A 25,506-nucleotide genomic window follows, 5' to 3' on the forward strand; every position below is an offset into this window, starting at 1 on the left:
GCACTTGGGGAACACAACATGCTACACAAATGTGAACTAGTTAGGCCTTCCGACATCCCCGTGAGGTATGTGAGATAGGTCTCTGCTGCAAAGCGAAGGTATGACTGCAGCACAGCTAGGCATACCTGGGCCAGCTTTAATATAGACAGTGCCTAGGGTCTCTGGTGGGCTTGTACTCCAATTACTAGCCTGTGCCATCCCATCTACACTGCTACAGACATCCATGCTAGCGAGATTAAAGCTAACACGGGTATGTCTGCCCCTGCTACCACCACAACTTCCCTTTGCAGTGATGACGTACCCTGAGGGATACAGGGACTGCTTCACCTCTGGCAGAACGTGGCAGTCATGTGAGGGTGCCCACCAACATGGCTCAGAGGCGATTTAGGGAAGCAGCCTATAAAATTTCCCTAAACTGAGATGTAAAAACGTTAAATATTAATTTCAGCTCTTTGACTTAATAGCATCCAGCAGCAAAGAGTCCCACAGGTGAACAATCCATCATGAGGGGAAGAAACAAATTCCTTTCCCCCCCATTTCAGATGTGTTGAGCCCTTTTACTTTCAATTCCAGGACAGAGCAGCGAACCCCACAGATCTTCTCTGCGCCGGGCGTTGTTTGTTGATAAACTTCCACCCTAACCGTCTCTTCCTCTCTTCCTTCGCAGACCGAGGTGCTCCTCCTGCAGACACTTCCATGCATGCTTCCTGATGCACCCAGGATCCATTGCATTCCCTAGCAGGGGTGTATGTGTGTGGAGAGGACTGCAGGATTGGGAGCTAACCTGCCCTAGGTGGAGCTTGCAAAGCTGACGAAGGGTTTTGGACTCCTGGTTCCCGTTGCAGGGAATGGCATCAGCACTGAAAGCCTCATGCCCGTACAGCTCCTAGCACAACGGGGCCTCGAGTCCTGCCCGAGGTTGTTCGGTGCCACTGTACATTAACAGCCTTCTGATTCTCTCCTTGGGTGAACCCTCCCCCTACATCTCTGATGCATCTCGCCAGGGGATCTCAGACCTTTTCATGCCTCTGCAGCAAGGGAGGGCCTGATTCTGCTGTCCCTCTTGCTGGTGTAAATCGGGAGTGACTCCGCTGAGCGGCACTGATGCCAGAGAGGCAGGATCAGGCCTTGCAGAGCCTTCCTGTCTGTGCCTCGTGCTTGTGGCAGCAAAAGGATAGCAGCCCCAGCAGGGCACTACCATGCCCACCATTGTCTTTAATGCTCTAAGAGCTTTGTTCTTTTCCTGGAACAATACAGTCAATCATGCAGCGGATAAGCTATCGTCTGTTTCCTCCCCACTCCTGACTTCTATTCCTCCCTCTGCTCTCAGCACACGCTTCCTGGCTGCCCAACCCTGGCCTCTTCCCCTCCTGCTGCACGTGCCTTCCTGCCAGCGCGGCCTCTCTCCCACTGCGCACGCGGGGAGCAAAGCGGAGCCGGCAGCCTGGGACTCACCAGCTGCCCAGGGCCCCGCTCAAGGAGCATGGCCCTGGTCCTTGTTGGCACCCATCTCTGGGCCTTGCTCTGCCCCCAGGATGCCAGTGGTGATGTTCGGATCCACGTCCCGGCAGGTTATGGCTGACTTGGCCACTATAGAAAACCTTGACGTGAGCTCAGAGACTGACACTGCTCCGGTGCCCCCAGCTCAGCTGGCATCTACCGAACAAAAAGCTGCCAACCGTTCCACCTGGCTGGCGAGAAGGAATGATGCCCTGGCCTCTGGGCTGGTGCCAAAGGGACCGAGGGAGAAGGTGGGTCCGGGGATGGGGCCGACCTACCTCCAGAAGGTGGCGTAGATCACCAGCAGGGTCAGCAGGGCCATACAGGAGACGGCACAGCCGATCACGAGCGGGACAGAGGGAGTGCCGGAGGGGTCCATGGCCTGCCCGAGAGAGGAGGTGCTGAAAACGGGGCTGAGGGGGGGGCTCAGCAGCTAGAAGGAGGGAGCTCCCCCGAGCCACAGGGGGTGGAGCTGGCCAGTGGGGGGCAGTGGAGGGAGGGGAGAAGGATGGGTTCGTTGCTGCCATTGTCTCAGTGCTGCCCCAGGGCTGTATCACTCACGTGCACAGCCAGTGTCCCTGGGACCCCAGAGGCTGCTCCCTCCCCACCCCAATCCCTGGAAATCCCAACGTGCCCCATCACACACCTCAAAAGCTCCACCCCCAGTGAGCGGGGCAGAGCCCAAGCCCCTGGCACCAGGCCTCTCTTCCCTGCCCCCACCCCAGGGGCCCACTGGCCTGCGTGCTGGAGTTTTCGGGAGTGGGGTGGGGGTGGGGGTGGGGGCTTGACTGCAGCCTCTGGGCTGCCAAGGCACGTTCCTGGGGGCGCCTCTCCGTCGTCCTGCCAACTGGGCACGCTCCCAGAATACCAACGGCCCGGCGCGGCCGCAGGGAGCTGGGTGGCGCTCGGCTTCGGGGGGGAGGGAGAACGCCCCGTCTGTGAGCGCTGGCGGGGGGAGCAGGACTCCCAGCAAGATGGCTCCTTTCACATCCCCTCCCACCCCTTCCCTCCTCCTGCCTTGCTGCCTGGAAGATCTGCTAATGAGCCTTATAAATCCCACCAGGCAGCCTGCCCGTGACTGCTGCAGAGCCCTGAGCTCAGCACACACTGCAGTGCAGGGGGGGCTCCAAGGGGAGACGAGAAGAGCCGGGGGGGAGGGAAGAGTGGGGCACTTCCCCATTCACTGCACAGCCGCCCCTGTGCCGGGGAGGGGTCTATTTATGGGGGGCGGGGGCCGGGCTTTGCATGATGGGAAATCTCCAGGCAGCTAGGCATGGGACCCCTTCACCATAGCGGGCTCCCCTCTCGCTACGGCCCTCACCACCGCGACAGGGCAATGCCCCTTGGCTTGAATTCCAGTGCCCCAGTGTCCTGCCCCACCCCTGGGCTCGCCCTCTGTGCCAAGGCTCACACTCAGCCGGCAAAGGAGAGACCAACGTTCAGGGCCTTGGCTTGAGAGACAGCACCTGGCCCTAGGGCGAGCAAAGCCATCGGCACAGAGCCAAGCAGGACTCTGTACCCATAACCCCGGGGAGGACAGGAATACAATGCCCTGCCCCCTACCCTGCACCCATAACCCAGGGGAGGTCAGGGACACAATGCCCTGCCACCCTCCATCCTGTACCCATAACCCTGGGGAGAACCAGGACACAATGCCCCCCTCCATCCTGTACCCATAACCCCGGGAAGGACAGGGACACAATGCCCCGCCCCCTCCCATCCTGTACCCATAACCCAGGGGAGACAGGGACACAGTGCCCTGCCCCCCCCCTCCTGTACCTATAACCCCGGGGAGGACAGGGACACAATGCCCTGCCTCTGCTACCATTTGCCCATTACCCTAGGAGAAGACAGGGCCCGAATGCACCCACAACCCCTGTACCCATAGCCCTGGGGGGAGGCTGAGCAGCAGCAGGTGCACTTTGTGGGTGCCGCATCCCCACCAATGGGTTCCTGGGTGCCACACAGCTTGGGCCCATCGCTCTCAGCACAGGATCAAGCAGCGCGGGCTGGCGACAGGCGGGGGCCTGCGAGGAGCACCAAGCTCAGTCCCAGATTCTCCACCAGCTCCTGGCACAGGTAGAGAGCCAGAGCTGGGGAATGTGAGAGCAGCAGGGGGAGAGGAGAGGAGAATGGGAAAGCGTCAGTGGAGGAGAGGCAGAGAGATGGGGAGGGGGGATCTCGGGAGCCCAGCACAAGCAGCAGCTGTCTCCTTCCCAAGCTCTTCCCTCATGCACGACTCCAACCTGTCATGAGGAACGAGGGACCCCCCATCTCATCCCATCTCCAGCCAGAGCATCAGCTGTCTCCGGAGCCTCCCCCAGGCCCTGGCAGACAGCCCCCCCCCGGCCCCCACAGCATCAAAAAGCCCACTGGGGTGGGGATGGCTGGTGGAGTTTGTACATGTCCCACCCGCGCTCTCCAAGCAGGGAGAGGTTATTGTTACAGAACCCCAGAGATCAGCGCTGGGTCCCAACTCTCAGCGTGGCCGTGTCCCGTGACGCCTCGGGACCACCCCCACTATCAGGCCCCCTCCAGCTAGCATTCCCCGCCCCGCAATCCCACTTTGCTCCTGGTGCCGGTTCCCATTCGGCTCGGGCCCAGCGACAGCCAAAGACAAGAAGGGAAACTGGAGGGCGCTGGGCTGGTGCCACCTACCAGTTCCTTGGGCAGCTGAGCGAGCACGGCGTAGGTGGAGAGGTAGCTGCACAGGCATTTGGTGTGAGCCGGGAGGGTCTCCAGCGTTTGGCAGCTCTCGGTGTCCCAGTTTCCAGAGCCCACATCCCTGATTAATGGAATTGGAGAGGAGAGAGAGTGATTTAAAATGATCAAACACAGAGCGCTCCCAGCCCCTTGGCTTCTGTGCCGACTTAACCCTTCGCTGGCGCTGCCCACCCAACGGCCGCATTGGGTCCTGGGGGGGGGAGGGTCTGAGCGGCGCCGGGGCAGGGTCTGGGCAGCTGCTTTAGCGCGTGACCCAGATGCTGGAGCAGAACCCTGCCCTTCCCCACTCCTTGCCCCGGGCTGCACTGTCGAAAGCCAGCTCAGCTCCATCCCCCCCTACCCTGCTCTCCCTCCCTCAGACACTGATCCCTGGGGGGCTGAACACTGCACACAGGCCTGATTTAATCTGAAGGCTCAGGCTGGCTGGGGTCTCCAGCGAGGAAGGGAGGGGAGCCCGGTCCCAGGAAGGGTGGATGGAGGCCAGCCAGGGGTCAGAGCCAGCTCTCATCCGTGGGCTCTCCACCACCCCACCTGGCTTTGGCCTCTTTTTTGTTCAACCCACCTGTACTGAAAGCTAATGAGAACCAAGGGGAATTAAACGAGCCAGGGCAGGATCCAGGCAACTGAGCCCTGAGTGATACAGCCCAGGACGGGGAGCACCCGTGCAACAAGGCATTACAGCAACTGCACACGGAACAGCACACCTGCGAGGCTGGGCACGTGTGTGATCCGGGGCACCATTCCCCGCACACGCGGGCTCACGGACACGTGGCTGACTGCATGCCAGGTCACACAAAGGTGTGTGAAGCTGCCACTCCCAGCCAACCGGGGACACCCCTCCACCTCAGATCAGCCCAGAGTTCACCCCTGGAAAACCCAACTGCGGCCTGAGCAACGCTCACTCATTCTGGTTACCTTAGCCCAGTGGTTCCCAAATTTTAACAACCCGTGAATCCCTTTCACTAAAATGACAAGTCTCACAAACCCCCTCCTAAAAATGAATATTTCCAGGGATTTTCTCCTTTACCTGAGTATAAATTATAAAAGCAGTGACCTTGGAAATATAAAATTTGTTTTTAAGACATGCTTATTACACACTATTTATTATTAATTATTATTTATCATTACAGTATTTTTATTACATTATGAAAATGGCAACACTCTTCCAAGGTCTCACTTTCGTAGCTTGTGTCACTTTGAATAAGCCTGTTATAAGACAAGGCTCCTATATTTCATCAAGGAGTATCAGATGTGGAACAGCAGGAAGGTATTTAAGAATCCAACTCAAAGAGTTCCTCTTACACAGGTATTCAGGTCTTGAGCAGTCCAGGCAAACAACGCACGTTACAACAAAGCTTAAACTTGCTCTTCATAATAATTTTAAAAACAAGACTAGCTGTCTATTTAATTTTAAAAACAGCAAAATATATCCATCTCTCTTTTCATTTCTTACAAGGAGTCTTGAAGTTTAATTTTCCCCAGTGTGATAGAGATGCTTGCTTTGATCTGCTTAGCTCTTGGAAGTCCAGGGGCTCCAAGCTGCTGGCCCCAGGCTGCCCAGGGTCCCTAGGACAGCTCTGTCTGCCATTAGGGAATTTTCTTCCAAGAACCCCCTGTAACATTTCACGAACCCCAGTTTGGGAACCACTGCCTTAGCCAATGGCACAGCTGGCATTGCCTTCCCGTGGAACTGCAGGGGGTGGGGCACCCTGCGCTGAGTTAGCCAGCCACCAATGCAGCCAACTGGCCTGGGAGATGCCCCTTCACCCCCCTCTCTTCCTTGCCCCCTGACCTTGCTCTGCTGTTTGGAAAGGAAATGGGAGGGAATGGAGCCAGCTGTACCAGGCCTTTCCCAACTCTCTGGGCCGAGGAGTCTGCCCGCCCTACTCACGTTCCTGCCTTGCACATGCTGCCGGGGCCAGGCGCAGGCTCAAGAGCACTGGCGCTATTGAGGGTGGGACTGTCTCTGGCAGATACATTTTGAACGTACCCAACTTCCTGCAAGCACTACCCTGCCTGGAGGGGCCATTGCACAGGGTCTCCTGGTGACCAGGCCATGCCTTGGTGCCCAGGCAGAAACGTGCAACAGCATCAGCTTTGAACCACAGGACACCAAGGGCCCACGGGCCCATGTGTCAGGCGGGTGTGCAAAGCCCTGCATCTGGGCATGCAAAGGCAGCAGTGAGGGGCACTCTGAGCCACACCCTACCATGCCTAGGGCTGGAGCCCCCAGGCTCACCCACTCCCAGAACCCACTGCTGGCATTTGCACAGATGCCAGGTGACCGCAGTGCCCATTCATTTCTACTGACATGGCGGGTGCCTAGCCCCTCCAGGGACCAAGCTCTGTGACAGCAGGCACCACGGACGGGCACCGGGCCTGACTGCCCCTCACGCCGCAGCAAGGCACAGCCACATGGTAACGGGGGGTTCACTGCGGTTCGGGGCTGGGGCAGCTGAATCCAGCTGGGGTAAAATAAAGGCACAGAGCTACCCAGGGCTGCTGGGTTAACTGTCACCCGGGCACCAAGCACTATCATGGCAATGGCTGGGGAAGATTTTACCCTCCTCCAGCCAGGTATCCCCGCCTGGAAGCCTGCGGCAATGGGCCCCTCGTTACTGCTTCCGGACGGGAGTGCAGGCAGCCAGAGCTGTGGGATCTCCTGGCAGCTAGGGCAGGTTCTGGGCTTTCTGAGCTGGTACCAAGGCTCCCACCCCACTGGCAGCCCAGCCCCCCTGCCACGTCAAGGTATTGGCAACTACCCACTCTGGGCATTGGAGAGCCCTTCCTGGGTGCTCATTAGCAAAGGCCCTGGCCCATCACTTCAGAGATGCCAGCGATACCCGCTCCTTGGGATGGCGGTGGTTCTGTCTGCGGCTCCCAATGTCAAAGGGCAGGCGCCGCTTACCCAGGGTGTCAATGGATCAGGCCCCAGTCCTGCGTCCCCGAGAACTGGCTGTGCCCCACCCTCTTTGCTGCACAGCGTGTGCCAACTCCGAGCCGGGGAGACCGGAACCGAAAGCTCAGCCCCAGATTTTGGTCAAGTCCAGCCTTTGGCCCATCTCGAGTCCCTCCCCAGAAGGGCTGCACAGGAACCAGTAACCCAGAGGGGGAAAGGCTCTGTCACCCACCCCTGAGCTGTTGCATGCCCTCAGGGCCCCGGCAGTGGCCTCAGGGGTGCGTGAGGGGTGTCGGAGCATCACAGCCGACACGGCCTGTCCACAGGGGGCAGCTGGAGTGGGACTGTATATCATGGAAGGTGGCGGAGCGCGAGCCGTGGCTGCTGCAATGTGCCACGGCTGACAGAGCTACAGCGAAGTTGCTCTGGCAACCTGAAGGGAGGCTGCAGGGCCAGGAGGCTGCGCTTGGCTAGATCCGGAGTTTGCAAGGCCAGAAGGGACCCCCGGGATCATCCCGCCCGACCCTCTGCCACGCAGGCCACAGAACTCCCCCCACAACCACTCCAACAGGGACAGAAAGGAGCAGATAATAATGAGGTGCTAAGGCCAAGAGCACCCCTCACCCCTTGGCACGGCCCTACTGGCCCCCAGCCCAGGCAGCACTGCTGTCAGAGCACACGGCTAGGACCACTGGAGGCCACTGCCCCCCCCACTCCCGCCTCCCCCACACCACAGCAATCTGCCCCACTTTATCACTCTCCCGCCCGAGCGCTGCATGGCCCTGGCTCTCTGCTCCAGCCCATTGCTAACAACCTGCATCTGGCAAGCTGCAGGCTTCAATCTCCGGCTTCAAGCGGGCGCTAATCAATACCGGTATTAGCAAAATTAACCCACGGCCACAGGGGACTTGGCCTCGTTCTGGTCTCCTCGCTCTTTAAATGCGGACGTGACCGCCCGGCCAGGTCGGGGAGAGGAGCCCATTAGATCTCTCCTTGCTGTATAATAACCCGTGCGCCAAGGATAATGAGATGGGGAGCATGGCTTGGGGCTCTGCCTGGGATAACGGGAGCTTTCAGCTCAGGGGAGCGTACACCACCACACAGGGCCCCGCCATCTGGCTCGCTGGCTCCCTCCAGCCAACAGCCAGTCCCCTCCCCGAACACTAGTGAGGCTGCGGCGGGGAAAGCACCAGAGCAGCAGAGGCATTTACACCCCATTAACTCTCCAAGTGTGGGGGTGTTGGGGTCCCCTTCTCATCCTCCTCTCTCCCTGCCAAGAAACCACAGGCTCGCCTGGCTCACCCACGACCCCCCTCGCCCGGTCAACCTGTCTCTTTGCATGGGGCCCTGCAGCCAAGATGGGTGGGTGGGCAGTGCACGTGGGGCGGCTGGGGGCCTGGGCAGTGTGTGGCGCAGGGGGATCGGGGAAGGTTTGCAGGAGAGGCAGGGAGGCTGGGCACCTGCCCTCTCAATGTCACCAGCCGTTCCACAGCCCAGCTGACACTGCAGGGAGGGGAGGCGGGTGGCTCTCATCACCCCAGAGGAGCATCCATCTCCCACGCTCTGCAATGGGAGGACAGCGTGTAGTGAACGCCCTACAGAGAGCCCGGCCTCTGCCACAGAGCCCTCAGCTACCCAGGAAAGGCAGGTGGGTGCCAGCTCCAGACCCTGCAGGGGACCAGGCCCAGGTCCTGGTGCATGTGCCTGCCAGAGGCTGGAGAGCAGAGGGGCTCACCATGGGAAGCAAGGGGCTAGCAAATCCCAGGGGTCACCCTGACAGAGCCCAGGGCAGGCTGGCATACAGCCCAGCTGGCAGCGGCTGGAGGGGAAGGAACAGCCTGTGCCTCTGCTCTCCATCCCCTGCTGGCTGCAAGGGTGGGCAGGCTCCTGTTTCCAGGCAGAGGGTGCTGCTGTGGGGCAGGCCAGGGATGGGGAGGGCAGCACACTGGGCCCAATGCACCTGCTCCATAGGCCCCAGCTCTGGCGCCAGTGAGCGGCAGGCTCTCCTCCATGGCACAGAGCCAGCCCCCTTCTTTGAGGCCTCACCAACATCCAGGGAGCCCCCCAAGAGACACGCCGGGCCCAGAGCTGCACTCACGCTTTGGAGTAGTCCCAGGTGACGCACTGCGGGTGTGAGGTGCCCTGAAGACAGACAGAACTGGGTTAGTGGACACCCGGGGCAGGGACAGGGACGCTCCTTCTCTCCCCGCCCCCGCTCTCACCCGCCTCTCTCTGGCTCCAGCCGTGGTGGGCAGGAGATGGTCTCCGATCTGAGCACGGCCTGCTGCCCCCGTTAGCCTCATGACTACCTGCCCGCCACAGCACGGGCCCCTAGAAAGTGGCATAAGGGAGGGCACCAGCAGGAGCCGCGGCATCTGGTGTCTCTGCAGCACTGAAGCCAGGCAGACTGGGAACACGTGGCCTTGGAAACGTCCCCCGCAGCCCCCAGCCAGGGGAAGCAGCAGCAGCTCCGGGCTGAGCCCCACTCGCCCAAGGTCAAGCCAGCCTCTGTGGGTGGGGACTGAGGGACCCTGAGGACTGGCATAGCAGGGGGTATGGGTTTGGATGGCAGGGCACTTGCACGGCTGTGAGGAAGGGTGGGCACACAGGACTGGGACAGCAGGAAGGCTGGGCATGGAGCAGGGGCCCGCAATAGCAAGGCATGCAGGGGTGGGCGACGGGTGAACATTTCTCTGCCCTCACGATGGGGCCCGGCGGATGTCTGAGACCCCCCTTGAAATGCACAGCACTCACATTGAGCATGTGGGACAGCTCCACTGAGATCAGGGGCTCCGTGGGCTTGGTCGGCGGGCGCACGGTCACGGTGAGCACTCGGGATGTGACGGCCAAGGGGCTCCTGTGGAGACGAGGGAACACGCTGGAGCCAGGATGCAGCGCAGGACGTTACAGGTGTCAGGACAGGGCTCTCTGGGTGCTGGCACGTCCTGCTGTTGGTCACAGGTGTGTTGCGTGTGTGTGCGTGAGAGCGTGTGTGCGCACACAGCGCTGCAGGACTGTCTGCTCACGCACCAGGTTGTATGATCTGAGTGTGCATCCCCTTAACATGGTGTGTATAAATGATAAACAGTGAAGGGACCTGACCTCTGGCATAACTCCGGCCTTGGAACTTCCCCGAATGTAATTCCTGTTTGATCTAGAATGCACGTTTAAGAAAAACTTCCCAGTTTGATTTTAAAATTGCCGAGCACAGAGAATCCACCACCAGCCTGGTAAGTCGTTAATTACCCTCACTGCTTTCCGGTCGGAATTTGTCTCGTTTCAGCTTCCAGCCATTGGACCTTGTTCGATCTTTGTCTGCTAGACAGAAGGGCCCATTATCAAATTTCTGCTCCCGGCAGAGGTACCTCCCGACGGCGACTGAGTCGCCCCTTCCCATTCTCTTGGTTAGGCCAAACAGGTCAAGGGCCGGGAGTCTACCTTGTAAAGCATGTTTTCCAATCCTCTCGCCATGTTGCTGCATATACACAACTGGAGATGGTTTTGCTTGTGCCTGGGCATTGGGTATGAATGTTTGACCCCTTGACCGTGCACATGTGCGTGGATAAACCACCCCTCTCTGTATGTCGGGGGTGGAGAGTGTGCACAGGTGCAGGTTTGTTTGTGCATGGGTGAAGTGTGTGTGTGTACAGGGGGGTGTGTACACACACACACACACACGTGCGCGCCCAGTGCGCACAGCCCTCTCGGCTGTCCCACATTTCAGGCCTGAACTTTCCCCTTTCCACACAAACCTGCTGCTTCTCCCCCTTTCTCCCTCCTGTTTTCAGCTACTGACAGCAGACACAGGTTGGAGAAACCCTGGTTTGAGTGGCACTGGCTCCCTGCCTTGCATCTCACCCCGTTCTCCTGCCTATGCTTGTACAGCAGCCGGCTAAGACACGGGCTGCGGGGAGGCGTTGCCGGGGGATGCTAAGCTACAGAAACCCAGACAGGTGCCTGCTCTCATCTGCTGCCCCCTTGCACCTCCAGCGTCCACCCTCTTCCAGGAACCAACTCTCTGCCCACATAGGGCACCATCTGTGCTGTCTTGTACCCTCCCCCAGCCTGGTCTCCCAGCCCCAATAGGGTCCACCCTCTCCCTTACCCACACTTGATCCTGAATCCAGGAACCAGATCTGCCCAGTGCTCAGTTCCTCCCCTCTCCCCACACATGCTAAGGACATGTAGCAATAACTGCAGCAGGGTCACAGATCAGAGCACACGGCTGTGGATCGCCCCCATGCAGGGCCCAGGCTTGTATCCTCCCTGCCCCGATGGCGGCATTTCAATGTAACGAGCGACTTGGGGCCCCATCATCCCCTGCCCCATTCGGAAGCCCTGGTTACTGCCCCCACGCCCCAGCCAGCCACCCACCTGGGAGGAGGTAAGATGAGCCCCAGCGTGCGGTATAGGATGGCCCCGATCACAAAGTACGACGACTCGTCCATTTCTGCAGAGAGAGGGGAAGGGGGCAGAGCAACGGTGAACAGGGGCTGGCATCCGTCCCTGGGGCCCGGCTCCGCTCATACCCCACCCTGGGGACGGGGACACGTGGCCCTCCTGGAAAGGGCTGCAAGTCGTTACGTGCCCCCCTCTTCCAATGCGCACCTCTCCCGTAGCCTGGGGATGCCCTCCCGGAGTTGGGGGTGGCTCCATCCAGAGGAAGAGGTTACATTGGGGGAGTGGAATCTAGGAGTCCTGGGTTCTATTCCCTCCCTGCTGTGACTTGCTGGGGTACGTTGCTGAATGGCTCTGTGCCTCTGTTTCCCCACCTGTAAACGGGGGTTAATGGTGCCGACTCGCAGCTGGGAAGGGGAAGGGGAAGGGCTTTGGGAGCCCTGCTAAAGCACCACCATGCAGAGGGAACAGCAGCCGGCCCCAGGGCGTGCCAATCCCGACATGTCTGTGTCCCAGAGTGCACCTGGCTACCTGCCTTTCTTCCAGTGGCCCATCTCACACCCCAGCCAGCAGGGTCTCAAACCCAAGTCCAGCCCGGGGTGTGTCCCCCATGGAAAGAGAGAGAGGGCCACAGGACGTCCGCAAAGCCCAGGTCGAGGGCAGCCTGTGATCACCCCCCAGCTGCTGCCACTCAGATTTTTAATCAACATTAACAGCTAATTGAAAGATTAAAACCTTCGCAGGCTCCATGCGCTGGGCTGGGAACCACTATTTGCACCTCTTTAGAGAGCAGCCATGGAGATAACGGCAAATCAACTGCAGCCGCTGGTCTGCATCCACGTTCATCCGCGTCCAAACAACCGTCCCAGTGACCAAACCAGCTTGCACGCACACGGACACACACAAATATACACGCACACACACACACAATCACGTGACCATGCACACATGTGCATTTGCTCCCATGAGAACTTTGCAAATGTGCCTTCCTAAACATACCCACACACACATGGAGATGCAGACACACATGTGCATTTGCACACTTGCATGCAAACGCACACCTCGCCCATGTGCATACCCAAACCAACACACATAATCACATGGAACAGACATGCAGACACAGCCGCCCCTGCTGCTCTCCTCCCCAGGGGTCCTGCCCCCACCTTACCAGAGGAGGAGAGGCTCAGCACCGACTTGGGGATGAAGAGCTTGTCCTCCGAATGGCGGGCCCAGTCCTTCATGCCCCGGCGCCCCTTCATAGGGAAGTTGATGTCACTGGAGACGGCCGAGACGGGCTCTCTCTGGATGCTGATCACTGCCAGGGCGGCAACAGGGAGAAAGGGTCACTTCCAGCTCACCCCTGCCTGGGCCCATTGGCCAAGCTCAGGCTGCCCCGGCGTTCCTGCCCATGGGCCTCCTGGGAGCCCACCTGGCGCAGCCCTGCAGGGGCCACGTGCCTCCTGCCACCTCCACTCCCCAGGGCTCCCAGCCTCTCTGATGCTGCACTGCCCAGCACTGCACTGGCCTGGGACCCCTCATACCCCCCTCAGAATAAAGCAGCCCCAGGCCGTACCGCCTCCGCGGGGCCATCCCAGCCCGGCCACTCACCCAGGTTGTCGGTAACCACGAGGGAGCTCTGGAAGGCTTTCAGCGCGTCCCCCACCAGGTGGATGAAATCTTCCACCACCTTCATGAGGTGCACGGAGCCGGGGGACACCTGCGGGCACAGAGAAGGCGAGAGGCTACCACAGGGCCCCAGCCATGGCAGGGGAAGGGGGCTAAAACAGGGGCCCAGGTGTGTCATGGGGGAGAGTAGCTCCTTGCCACATGCCCCCACTGACAGGGCATGGGGCAGGAAGGACCTGGATGGTTCCAAAGGGTCCCTTCAAGTGATCCGCAGGGGACCCCCCAAACTTCCCAGAGCATGGGGGACAGCGGAGAACAAGAGCTAGCACTGATCCAGGCCATGCTTAGCCTTAGGGGAAGGGGAAGATTCTGTGGGGAGGGGGTTCCATGCCCAGGCACCGGCCCCAACCCTTTCATCCAGAGCCACCTCCCCTTCAGTGGTGCCAGACCTGCCCCCTATTGCTCCCAGCGCACCCCGGTTGCTCTGACCTTCCAGGCGTCTCCAGCCACCCACAGGCAGGGAGCTGGGCTCCCCCAATTCCACGGGGCCACTGAGTCGATACTGGCAGAGACAGCCTACCCCCAATCGCCTCTCCCCTGCGTACAGCTATTCGGAGACCCCGCCCCACGGGCTTCCTCTCCCCCACCAAAGCCTGGACCCCTTTGGTCTGCACGGTCCCGGCTGCGGGGTGATCAATGACCCTGCTGAGCCACGGCTCCCCCTCAGCCTGCCCCACCTCCCCAGGGCCACTCAAGCCAGAGACCCCTCCCCACAGCCCATACCTCCACAGCAGCAGACAAGGCCCCAGAAAAGCTCCCAGACCTCATCTGCTGATGGGGGCTCCTCCTTGTCCCTCTAGCCTGGGCAGGGCACTGGAAGGGCAGCCCCACGAGCTGGGCTGGCAGCATTGGCACCATGCCGCCCCCTGCTCTGCCGAGAGCCTGTCATGGCCCCAGTCGCGCTGCGCCAGCCGAGTGCCTGCCTCCTTGGCCGGCTGGCGCTCGTCCCGGAGCAGCCGGCTCACCTGCTGGGCATCCTCCCACTTGTCTCTGTTCTCCGAGTCCACCATGTAGCTGACCACCTGGAAGAAGCGCTGCAGGGAGCGGAGGAGAGGAGAGGGGGCGTGAAGGGGTGGCTCTGTGACGCATGGGGGGCATGGGACAGGGGGCTTCCTCCAGGCACGTCCGGGAGCCTCGAAATTCCACTGCCCTGAGAGTACCTGCATCTGCACCCAGGAAGCCCTGTCACACACCCACCTAGACAGGACCTCACCACCACCACCCCAGCTCCAGCTGGGATTCTTCCTGGCCCTGCTACGACCACCTTGCTTACTCCCAACCGAGGGTCACCCAACTCCCCCAACTCTCCTGGTGGAAGCTGAGCATCTACACAGCTCCCCCCGCCACCAGCTCGGATCCAGGCCAGCTTCGGCTGCTGTTTGTTAGCCAGGCAGCACCAGCCTGGGGACAGAGTGACACCCATGCACATGGGTCCAGAGATGGCAGGTGAAACCTCAGAGCCAGACACCAAAGGGGTCGTGCCAAGACACTAGGGCTGAGTCCCACCCCAGCAATGCCAGAGAGAGGGCAGGGAAAGGCAGCCAGCAAAGACCCTTTCCATGGTGCCTCGGCCTCCCTCACAGGACCGTGCAGGGGCCCCAGCTCGTCATAGGGGCTGGCTGGCGGTACCTGCACGTCCTCGGAGGAGGGGACGTAGGTGGCCCTCTTGAAGGTGTCGGTGACATTGCGCAGGATCTCCACTGAGAAGAGCAGGTCTCCGCTGTAGTACGTCCTGCGGGCCATCAGCTCCAGCAGGCTGCGCACCACCTGCGACATGCCCTCGCCCGCCAGCATGCGCTGCCCCTTGGCCAGGTGCTCCCGCAGCTTTCCGCACAGAGGGACAGAGATGGGGTGGGGGTAGGGGAAAGATTACCCAGCAGCAGAGGGTTCCCCAGGTCCCTCTCCCAACCCACCCTGAGGCAGCAACCAGACAGGGTTCCTGTCTGGGAATAGCACAGACATCCACAGGAGCCCCCCACCATGGCCCCCCCCGGGGAAGTTCCCCGTGTCCCATACCATCCCAGGAGCCATCAATGCAGGGCCTAGGGCCTCGCTCCTCTTCCCCCAGGCAGGAAGGTGCCATACTCACACCAACCCCTCTCCTGGCCCCACACCGCAGCCCCTGAGCCCCCATGGCCCCCCAAAGGTGGGCTTGGGGTCGGTGGATTACAGTAGGGGTCAAGGAAAGCAGGAACATTGGGTTCTAGTCCAGCTTCACCATTGAGTCGCTGTTCAGGGTGAGACACTCCCCTATCCTGTGCCTCAGTTTCCCCATATGTCATAAGGGGATAACGCTAGTTAAGGCAGCTCCTTGATCTACCTCAGCAGAGCGCTTGGCCTTGCCAGGGAATGGGACAGACAGCGAGAACAGGAAAGATGGCAACACAGAGGGATAATTAGCATCAGCCCCCTCTCCGAACCCGGGGCGGGCGGGGGAAGGAGCCGGGGGCAAGGATGTTAATTAGGTCTCATTGCGAGGAAATACTCATGCAAAGCAGCATTTTAGCTGGTGGCTGGGGGGAGTCATGGGCTGCTTGGCTGCTCTGTACTGAGGGAGCTTGGGCCTGCCAATCCCGAGGGCCACCCGGCTTCAAAGCCCCACCCTCCGCCAGCCACTTCAAACCAGGCCCCCAAACCCCCTGCAGGACAAGCTCCACTGCAAGGCCTGTTAGCCCCCAGCTGGCCAAGAAACCGGAGTCCCCCCAGGAAATGGCCCCTGCACCCGGGTAGAGAGGGGCTGGGGCTGGCACTGGGCACAGAGCTGGCAAGACGGGGGCAAGGGGCTGGCTGGGCTCTGCCCCTGCGCGAGGGACTCTCAAAGCATCACAGCCACCGGCACTGCCAAGGCCGTTGGGGTGAAAGGCAGCGAAGGTGGCACCGGCGAGAGAGGAGGGGTGGAAGAGAGCGTGTGGGCCCGCTGGAGTGTGCACCTACTGAGAGATGTAAGTATCTGTACTCATGGGAGATGCACCGGGCAAAGCTGGGCACGCCCCAGTACGCCACCCCGTGGGCGTTCAGCAGGCACCGGCGGCTGGCGGATCCTAGACAGAAGAGGGGAAAAGAAGCATGGAGCACCCAGCCTGTGCAGCCCGAGCGTCTGCAGCCCCTGCCCCCATGCCGCCCCCCAGCCCCAGCCCCAGCTCCAGCCCCCCAGCCCCAGTGCCCGCAGCCCCCAGGCCCAGCTCCAGTGCCCACAGCCCCTAGGCCCAGCTCCAGCCCCCCAGTCCCAGAGCCCACAGCCCCCAGGCCCAGCTCCAGCCCCTCAGCCCCAGAGCCCACAGCCCCCAGACCCAGCTCCAGCGCCTGCAGCCCCAGAGACCGCAGCCCCCAGGCCTAGCTCCAGTCCCCCGCTCCAGTGCCAGCAGCCCCCAGGCCCAGCTCCAGCCCCCGCAGCCTCCAGGTAGAGCTCCAGCTCAGAAACCACATGCAGTCCTTGGCCCCCAGTGCTCACAGCCCCCAGGCCCAGCTCCAGCACCCACAGCCCCAAGGCCCAGCTCCAGCCCCCCAGCCCCAGAGCCCACAGCCCCTAGGCCCAGCTCCAGCCCCCCAGTCCCAGAGCCCACAGCCCCCAGGCCCAGCTCCAGCCCCCGCAGCCTCCAGGTAGAGCTCCAGCCCCAGAAACCACATGCAGTCCTTGGCCCCCAGTGCTCACAGCCCCCAGGCCCAGCTCCAGCACCCACAGCCTCCAGGCCCAGCTCCAGCCCCCCCAGCTCCAGAACCCACAGCCCCCAGGTAGAGCTCCAGCCCCAGAAACCACATGCAGTCCCTGCCCCCAGTGCCCGCAGCACCCAGGCCCAGCTCCAGCCCCAGTGCCTGCAGCCCCCCCAAGCCAACACCCACAGGTTCCCCCAAGTCCCAGCACCTGCCCCCAGGCTCCGAGCCCCAGCAGCAGCCTGCAGCCACCCAAACCCCACCCAACAAGGTGCCATGGGGAAGCTGGGGTGCAAAGCCGGGCCGGGGAATCAATGCTTCTAAGAAGGCAGCAGAACTACTCGGGGGCCCAGCAGCCTTAACTTAGCTCATCCTGGGGAGTGCGAGGGGGTCCCAGGGAGCAGGCAGGGGCATGACAGAAAAGAGCCTGCTGGCAAGTGAATCCTGTAGCCCACATGCCTCGCCGCCCTCCCCGCTTGGCTCTCAGCCCGGGTGGGAGCTGGAGCAGGGACGGTGCCTCGGCCGCTCACCAGTGGCATTGGGTGGGCATTTGTTGTAGATGATCTCGCCAGCGGCTGTCTTCTTCCAGGTCATCAGCATGACGTACTCATCCTTGCACATTTCGTGGTAGGCTGCCAAGGGAATGCGAGGGTGAGACGGGCCCCCAGGTGGCTGCTCTACACGGATGGTCGGGGAGGGGGGTGCTGGGCGGGACTAGCAGGCGTGTAGCAGGTCACCCTGGGTGGAGGGAGGACTGGCTTGTGTCAGGCAGACTGGCTTGAGAGAGGAGCTGGATGGATGGCAGGAGAGTGGAAGGACAGAGGGAAGGAATGCAGGAGGGTAGGTGGAATGATGGACAGATGGACAGAGGGACAGCAGGCGGGTGGAAGGACGGACGGACAGATGGATGGAAGGACAGCGGGCAGGTGGAAGGACGGGTGGACAGACGGAGAGACAGCAGGTGGGTGGAAGGATGGACAGAAGGTGGGTAGGTAGAAGGACAGATGGCTAGAGGGACAGCAGGTGGATGGAAGGACAGACGGACAGACAGAGAGACAGCAGGTGGGTGGAAGGACGGACAGAAGGTGGGTAGGCAGAAGGACAGATGGGCTAGAGGGACAGCAGGTGGATGGAAGGAAAGGTGGAGAGACAGCAGGTGGGTGGAAGGACGGACAGAAGGTGGGTAGGTAGAAGGACAGATGGCTAGAGGGAGTGCAGGTGGGTGGAGGGACAGATAGACAGATGGAGAGACAGCAGGTGGGTGGAAGGACAGACGGACAGATGGAGAGACAGCAGGTGGGTGGAAGGACAGACGGACAGATGGAGAGACAGCAGGTGGGTGGAAGGACAGACGGACAGATGGAGAGACAGCTGGTGGGTGGAAGGACAGATGGAGAGACAGCGGGTGGGTGGAAAGACAGACGGACAGATGGAGAGACAGCGGGTGGGTGGAAGGACAAACGGACAGATGGAGAGACAGCAGGTGGGTGGAAGGACAGACGGACAGATGGAGAGACAGCAGGTGGGTGGAAAGACAGACGGACAGATGGAGAGACAGCAGGTGGGTGGAAGGACAGACGGACAGATGGAGAGACAGCAGGTGGGTGGAAGGACAAACGGACAGATGGAGAGACAGCGGGTGGGTGGAAGGACAAACGGACAGATGGAGAGACAACAGGTGGGTGGAAGGACAGACGGACAGATGGAGAGACAGCAGGTGGGTGGAAGGACAGACGGACAGATGGAGAGACAGCAGGTGGGTGGAAGGACAGATGGATGGCTTGCTGGGTGGGTGTCAGGGCAGGATAGAAGGAGGAGGAGCTGGCTGGACGGAAGGGTATCAAACCCGCTGGCCAGAGAGAGGCAGAGTCCCTGGGTCCCATCGCGGTGACAGGCCGAGGCGGGGGAGCCCGTGTGCTGGCCTGGAGGCTGAGCAGGAGTCGGCAGACTCTCTGCCAAGTACCTGGGCACTTCTTCTCATTGCACGTCTTGACCTCCTCTCCGGAGCCCTCGCACGGGTAGCCTTGCATGCCCGTGCCCTGGCACATCCGGAAACGTCTCTGCCAGCCCGTGTCGCACGTCTTGGAGCATAAGCTCCAGTGGTTCCACGGGCCCCACTTGCCGTCGGCTGCCGGGGGAGCAAGAGACACATGTTAAGGCCCTGCTCTGGGCGGCGCGGGCAGCAGACAGATAGACGAGTGAGAGGGACTGCCAGAGACCAGGACACGGCTGCGCCAGCCCATAATGACTTTAATCAAATATTCTACGGATTATTAAACCCATTAATCAATCGTTTCAGCCCCATTTCAACCAAACAAGACAAATGTCCCCTCATGTCTCAGGGTGTCCTCGGCTAATTAGAGCCACCCCCGGTATTCCTGTTCTTTCAGCCCCAAAACACCCAGCCACCCCCCAGCCCAGGCCCACACTCCTGCCCTCTGCCTGCCAATCCAGGGGGGTCCAGACAGAGCCGGCCTGCCCTCCCCAGGACCCCCTCTGTCCACTGCCAGGCCCCTGTGTGCAGGGCTCCAGTCACCTATGCAGATCCCCACCCCCGTGCCTCCCCTCCCAATGCTCCCTTGTTCAGTCCATTTGCTGCACCCTCGCAGGGCCAGGGGGACCCCCACCCCAATGGGTCAGAGTCCGATGCCACCGCAGAGTCCAGGGAGACACCGCTGAGGTTCGAGGCATTGGCCTCCCGGCACTGCACAACGGTGGGTCAGTATCACTGGGGAAACCAAACCACGGAGCAGGGAAACAATGCGCCCCGGGACTCTCAGCAGAGGCGGAGAACAAGCCAGGCTTCCTGCCTGCTAGCTCAGTGCCCCAGCCGTTGGGTCATGTCACCCAGCCTCGCCACTCGCACCCAGATCCAGGAGGGGGAGCGGGTGCCCTTCGAACTGGCCCAGAGAGTGGCAGGTTTGCAGCACCGCACGCTGATCTCAGACCCTTGGGGGGCTCCGGTCTCTGCAAGGGAGGAGCCCCTCCCCAGATTTTCTCTCCTCTCTCCACTGAGGTGGCACAGCAGCCTGGATGAGCCGCGTGACCTGCCAGGAGCCAGCACCTCCGACCTTTCCAGGCAGCTCCCGGCAGCCAAGTGACATTTAAAGGTCAGCAGGCGCGTGACAGCGTCTGCCACTGCTTCGCACTGGGCCGAACACCCGCCCTCCCTCGAGGGCTGGGTGCACAGGGCCTGGCTGGAACCACCCAAGGGGCCAGGACTGACTGGGGATGGGGGAAGGATCAGAAGACCTGTCTGCCCCCATCCCAAGGCTGCCTCGCGCAGACTTGCTTGCCCCGCACTGGCTGTCAGGTGCAGGCCGGCAGGAAAGGACCATCCTTAGCACTGAAGGGCCACCAAGGTTCGGGAAAGGTCCTTGGCTCCCTCCATGTGCATGAGAGTCTATGAGCCAGCTCCACCCTGCGCTAGTGCTCGCTTGTGAACACTCTCATGCACTTCCCCAGGCTGCATTTGCACGTACCGACTGCACTGAAGCACACGCACACAGACCACGGGCGTGGCAGTGGGAGAGAACCCCGGGTCTTTGGCTCTGCCCGCTGAACTGACAGCAAACCTGCCCTGGCTAGCGGCACGGCTCAGGGTTAAACCTCTGCGTGGGAGCCAGGACGGCATCTCCTTGGATGTGTGCTTGGTCCTGGCAGCAACTGACCAGCCACGGGCCCTCAGCAGGGCATCTGTCCCTGCGTGCGCACACGAGCGATTCTGAGGGGTCGTGAAGGTTCATGCCTACGTGCTCAGTTCCCGATGCTGCCGGGAGTGCTCGTGCACGGACGCATTCCCAGAGCTGCGTCCCAAGTCCGTGCACATGGGTCGCCTAGCTCCCGGTGCCATCACGAGCGCTTGCACAGATGCTTGTGAACCCCCCCGCCCGAGAGCCATGGCCCCACAACTCCGCCGTGCCCCGGGGCTAGCGCTCGAGCCCAGTGGGGAGCCACAAACGTCACCAAGCACACAGGCGATGAAGGGCAGCGATTCCCACACAGGGACCTGCAGCCTTCCCACCATCCCGGGGCACAGATCACGGATGCTCAGACCCTGGGGAAGCACATGTGAGTGTGTAGCACCATGGCAGCATGTCTGAGCTCAGCCCACGTGAGTGGGAGCCCCTAGTGCCCAGGAGACAGTGCCCCCAGCTCTGGACGTTCCCTGTCCTCCAGCTCCTCTGCTTTCGTTATCCTAAAAGCTGACAGATTAGCTCTATGGCAGGGAGAGGTGACCGGGGCCCATGTCACTGTCGCCTGCTGACAGGCAGGTCTGTCCCCGCTGCTTGGGGATTAGCGTTCCTATGGAGCGCAGCTGGCACCCCAGATGGGTTCACGGGGCCTATCTGTGGCTCAGTTTAAATGTGTTTACGCTGAGTCTGGGCCCCGGCCCGGAGCCTGCCATGGAGCAGAGATGCCCCCTGCTGCAGTGGCATCAGGCTACGCGGGACAGCCAGAGCTCCTGGATGCAGAGATCCCGAGAGAGCAGCTGAGACTGGGCTCAGAGACCCAGGACCCAGCACAGCAACTGCCACCTGGCTCAGTGAGCAGGACAGAGCCCACTCCATAGCAAGCCCCACACAAACCTGGAGACAGGGCACGCTGCACAGAAGGGTCAGGCAGCCATGGGCAGCGCCAGCTCCTCTCACTGCACATCAGCTGGGGGCAGCTGCACTGAACAAACCCCCATTCACTGGGCAAACCCGGTCAAGTGCGAGGGCACAGGGACCCCCCCAACCCCGGCATAGTATCACTGCTCACACCCATAGCGACGCACGGGGATCCCCTCGACTCCGGCATAGCATCACAGCTCACACCCACAGCGAAGCACGGAGATCCCCCGACACGGCATCACCGCTCACACCCACAGCGACGCACGGGGATCCCCGACACGGCATCACCGCTCACACCCACAGCGACGCACGGAGATCCCCCAACACGGCACCGCCGCTCACATCCACAGCGATGCACGGGGATCCCCGACACAGCATCACCGCTCACACCCACAGCGACGCACGGAGATCCCCCGACATGGCATCACCCTCACACCCACAGTGATGCACGGGGATCCCCCGACACGGCATAGCATTACCGCTCACACCCATAGTGACATATGGGGATCCCCCCAACTCCAGCATAGCATCACCGCTCACACCCATAGTGACACATGGGGATTCCCTCGACCCCAGCATAGCATTACCGCTCACACCCACAGCGACGCACGGGGATCCCCCCGACTCCGGCACAGCATCATCGCTCACACCCATAGTGACACATGGGATTCCCCCGACTCTGGCATAGCATCCCTGCTCACACCCAAAGGGACGCATGGGGATCCCCCGATACGGCACCCTTGCTCACACCCACAGGGATGCACGGGGATCCCCCGACACGGCACCCCTGCTCACACTCATTTACTGCAAGGGGGCATTTACCCTCCCAGAGGTGCTCCTGCTCTCCCGCTAGAGTCCCTGTGCAGGGGTTGGGCCCCAACATGCCAGCACCTGCCACATGTGGCCTAGTCTGCGCCAGAGCAATGCCCAGCACCGTGTCCCCAACCTCTCGGAGCTCTTTACCTTCCCTGTGGCCTCTCCCAGATCCGCCCGAGCCCCCTGCCCCCATACAGCGTAAGAAGCGAGCGTGAGCCTTACTTGGGCAGTCAGGGCTGGTGCACTCCCTGGCGTCGGCGTGGGCTCCTTTGCACTCCGCCCAGCCGTGACCCGAGACACTGCATTTGCGCGTGCGCTGCTGGGTCCCATTGGAACACGACACCGAGCACCGGCTCCACGAGCCCCACTCCAGCCACTGACCTTCCACTGCCAGGGAAAGCACAGGAGAGAAGGTGGTTAGTGCAAACAGGAGCTGGGCAGATGGGGGGGTGGGCAGGGGCCATTCCTCTTGGCCCCGGTTTCCAAATCCAGGCACGAACCTCGTCCTCCCTTATCCACAGTTATGGGCTTCGGCAACACATTGGCAAAGTGTGCATCATGTCGCCTCTAGTGGCTGGCCGGTTAGAGGGTAACAGCCTATTACTGCTACCAGCTACCAGCTGCACCTAGAGCTGAAACGCTAGCTGCCTGTGTTATGGTGCTCAGGGTTCTGGGTTCGCATCCTGCCTCCCCACAGTGGTTACGGCAGTGCCGCCCAGGCAGGTGTCACCAGGACTTGGCCCACTCTGAACAGCAGGGGTGGTGGTTACTGTTCCCCGTGCACCAATGGTGCTACAGATCTGCACAATGCTACTGGGTAATAGCCTGGCGCTTACGGTGAGAGGGCACCAGGCTCCTCCCAGGCTGCAGCCATGGGGGCACGTGTCGTAGGGGGACTATCTGCCTTAGCTCCATGAGTGGTCCTGCTGCAGAGGCTCAGTGGATAGCAGGCCATGGCACGGTTCAGCCTGCTGCCGGCAGCTTCCTGTACAGGAAACGTGGAGGAGAGGCTGGAATGTAGGGGAGGGGTGTCTGTGGGAATCAGCACAGCTGTGCCTGGGGACCCTGGCCTGAGACAGGTGAGCAGTACCTCAGCTCTGCCGTGCAGCAGGAGAGCGGAAGGATCCTGCCCTGACTATGCCCCCTACACCAGATGAGCAATGAATCCTCCTGCTAGCCCTTAGGACCTTGCTGGGGATGCACGGCAGCCACCTGCACTGGCATCCCAGTGGCTCCACGAGCTCTGAGCCAGCCTGGATCTTGCCCAGGCCCATCGGGGAGGGAGCGTTAAAGAGCCGCCCCGTGCCATGCAGCACCTGGGAGAGCTCCCAGAGCAGCAGGCTGGCTCTGCAGGAGCACAGGCAGGCTATCTCGCCCCCGTCCGCCTTTGAGTAGGAACCAATGTGGGGCTCAGGGATGGCCTCAGAGGACGAGCAGCTGGGGGTGGGATCTGGGAGGCAGGCCTGGCTCCTACACGGGGCAGCGTGCAGGCTCAGAAACAAGCAAATATGTTTCCTCCCCTTGATGTACTCCTGGCCCCAGACCCCTGTCGGGATAACACCACTATTCCCCCACCCCACAGGCTGGTAGCAGCCTGTCTGGCCAGTCAGCTGCCCAATGGGGCAGAAAAGAGTCAGCTGGTAACCTGCTGCCGCAGAATCAGTAACTGAATAAAAGAGAGAGCGAGAGAGAGCGTGCTCTCGGCCAGATCTGCAGCTGGTGTGGCCATCACCGCTCGACTGCAAGGGGATCCAGCCCACTCACTCCCTTCGACACCAGCTGGGGCAGTTGCTCTCTGCCTCCCCTCATTCCCAATTCCTCCTGCAGGCTCCTGGCGGGCACCATGGGGCTCTGGGAGGGTTCTCACCCTGGCACGCCATCCCCCGCCCCAGGTCACTGCCAGCTCTGCCCCAGAGGGAATTGCTTGTTAGCCCTCAACACAAAGCTACTTACAAACGACCCGCCTGCAGCCTGCCTGGTGCCGCTACTCGTTAGTTCCCTCCCAACAGAGCTGGGTGACACCTGCCCATCACGCTGGGTCAAAGACACAGCCCGGAGTGACCCGCTGGCAGCCCAGGTACTGTGGGGTGGCAACCCTCCACCCCAGGCCTCTGAGCTAGGGAGACACCCAGGAGAAATGACAATGTGCAGGGGGAAGAGCCCCCACGTCCCCGACCTCTCAGGGGAGTTCCCAAGGGGCCATGTCAGGACTCAGCACAGAGGTGGGGTTCCACAGAAAGGGGGAGTTCCTCGTCCTCTGCTCCCCCCAGCCAGCGACGGGGCGGGCTGGAGTCGCCGCTGACGGAGCTACTCGCTGCCCCTACTTTAAAGCAGCAGATACAGATGGGGCGGCTGTGGCAATGTCACACCTTGGCTACGTCCGCCTGCAGCCCCCGGCCGCTTGGAAGCTCTGGCTGCCAAAAGGGAACTGACAGCAAAGCCCCCTGACGGGATAGGCCCGGCACCTCCCCATGCCTGGCACTGCCCTCAGAGGGGCTCTATTTACAATCTCAGCTGACCCACAGCATGTTCTTGCCCCTATGGGGCCCTTTCTCTGATACCCCACCCCCCACAGCTCCTGTCCCATGCATCCCCCTTACTCTGCCCTATAGTCCCCACTCGCCCCATCCCACAACTCCATTCTTGCCCATGGAGCTCTGCCTACCCACGTCTCGTGCCTCACTACAGACCCACCACATCACCCTCCTTTGCCCCCACACGTCCCTCCTCCAGCGCCCCAGGGCCCTGTGTGCTCACAATGCACCACCCAGACGTCACAGTCCTGCCTTCTCCCGTTCCTCCTCCTCAGCCCCTGGGGCTCTCCCCCTCCCCACAAGGGGCTGGAATCAAGGCTACCCCCTGGGGTCGCTCAGTGCACGTCACGTGCATCCCGCGCGCCCACAGAAATGCCACTTGCTGAGCCCGCTGGGGCCTCAGCCAAGCGGCGACATCTAGTGAGACAGCAGCATTTGCTACCAGCCCCCGGATCACAGGCACCGGCCCAGTCGGGAGCTGGACGCAGGCCGTTCAGCCCCAGAGCTGGGGAACCTGGGCTTTAATGTAGGGGTGTGTCTGTCTAAGCTGGACTCATGTACCCCCTCCCCCAGTCACCCCCGCTGCTCCCTTCGCGCTCACACCTGGGTCACACCCCGCCGGCCTCATTCTGACCAATCTCCCGGCTGAGTCCCCTTCCAACCCGCTCTCCTAGCTCAGGGG

General features: G+C 61.4%; 1 protein-coding gene across 9 annotated transcripts in view; it reads right to left on the reverse strand.

Annotated features, from left to right (window-relative positions):
- ADGRB2 (adhesion G protein-coupled receptor B2) overlaps positions 1-25,506 on the reverse strand; it is a 162,857-nt gene that overhangs the window by 21,188 nt on the left and 116,163 nt on the right. For 8 of the 9 annotated variants that reach the window (XM_050932409.1, XM_050932414.1, XM_050932412.1 and 5 more), the window contains 13 exons: positions 22,513-22,677; positions 18,822-18,986; positions 17,389-17,490; positions 16,142-16,248; positions 14,837-15,031; positions 14,173-14,241; positions 13,130-13,238; positions 12,690-12,836; positions 11,498-11,573; positions 9,878-9,980; positions 9,222-9,265; positions 4,159-4,285; positions 1,779-1,882 (listed from right to left, as the gene is read on the reverse strand). In XM_050932409.1, coding sequence (XP_050788366.1) covers positions 1,779-1,882; positions 4,159-4,285; positions 9,222-9,265; positions 9,878-9,980; positions 11,498-11,573; positions 12,690-12,836; positions 13,130-13,238; positions 14,173-14,241; positions 14,837-15,031; positions 16,142-16,248; positions 17,389-17,490; positions 18,822-18,986; positions 22,513-22,677 — 1,513 coding nt within the window. The remainder of the gene's footprint in view (positions 1-1,778; positions 1,883-4,158; positions 4,286-9,221; positions 9,266-9,877; positions 9,981-11,497; positions 11,574-12,689; positions 12,837-13,129; positions 13,239-14,172; positions 14,242-14,836; positions 15,032-16,141; positions 16,249-17,388; positions 17,491-18,821; positions 18,987-22,512; positions 22,678-25,506) is intronic. The other variant, XM_050932413.1, reaches the window with a different exon arrangement.

The sequence above is a fragment of the Gopherus flavomarginatus genome, chromosome 22 (genome assembly GCF_025201925.1).
Source record: "Gopherus flavomarginatus isolate rGopFla2 chromosome 22, rGopFla2.mat.asm, whole genome shotgun sequence".
Classification (NCBI taxonomy): domain Eukaryota; kingdom Metazoa; phylum Chordata; order Testudines; family Testudinidae; genus Gopherus; species Gopherus flavomarginatus.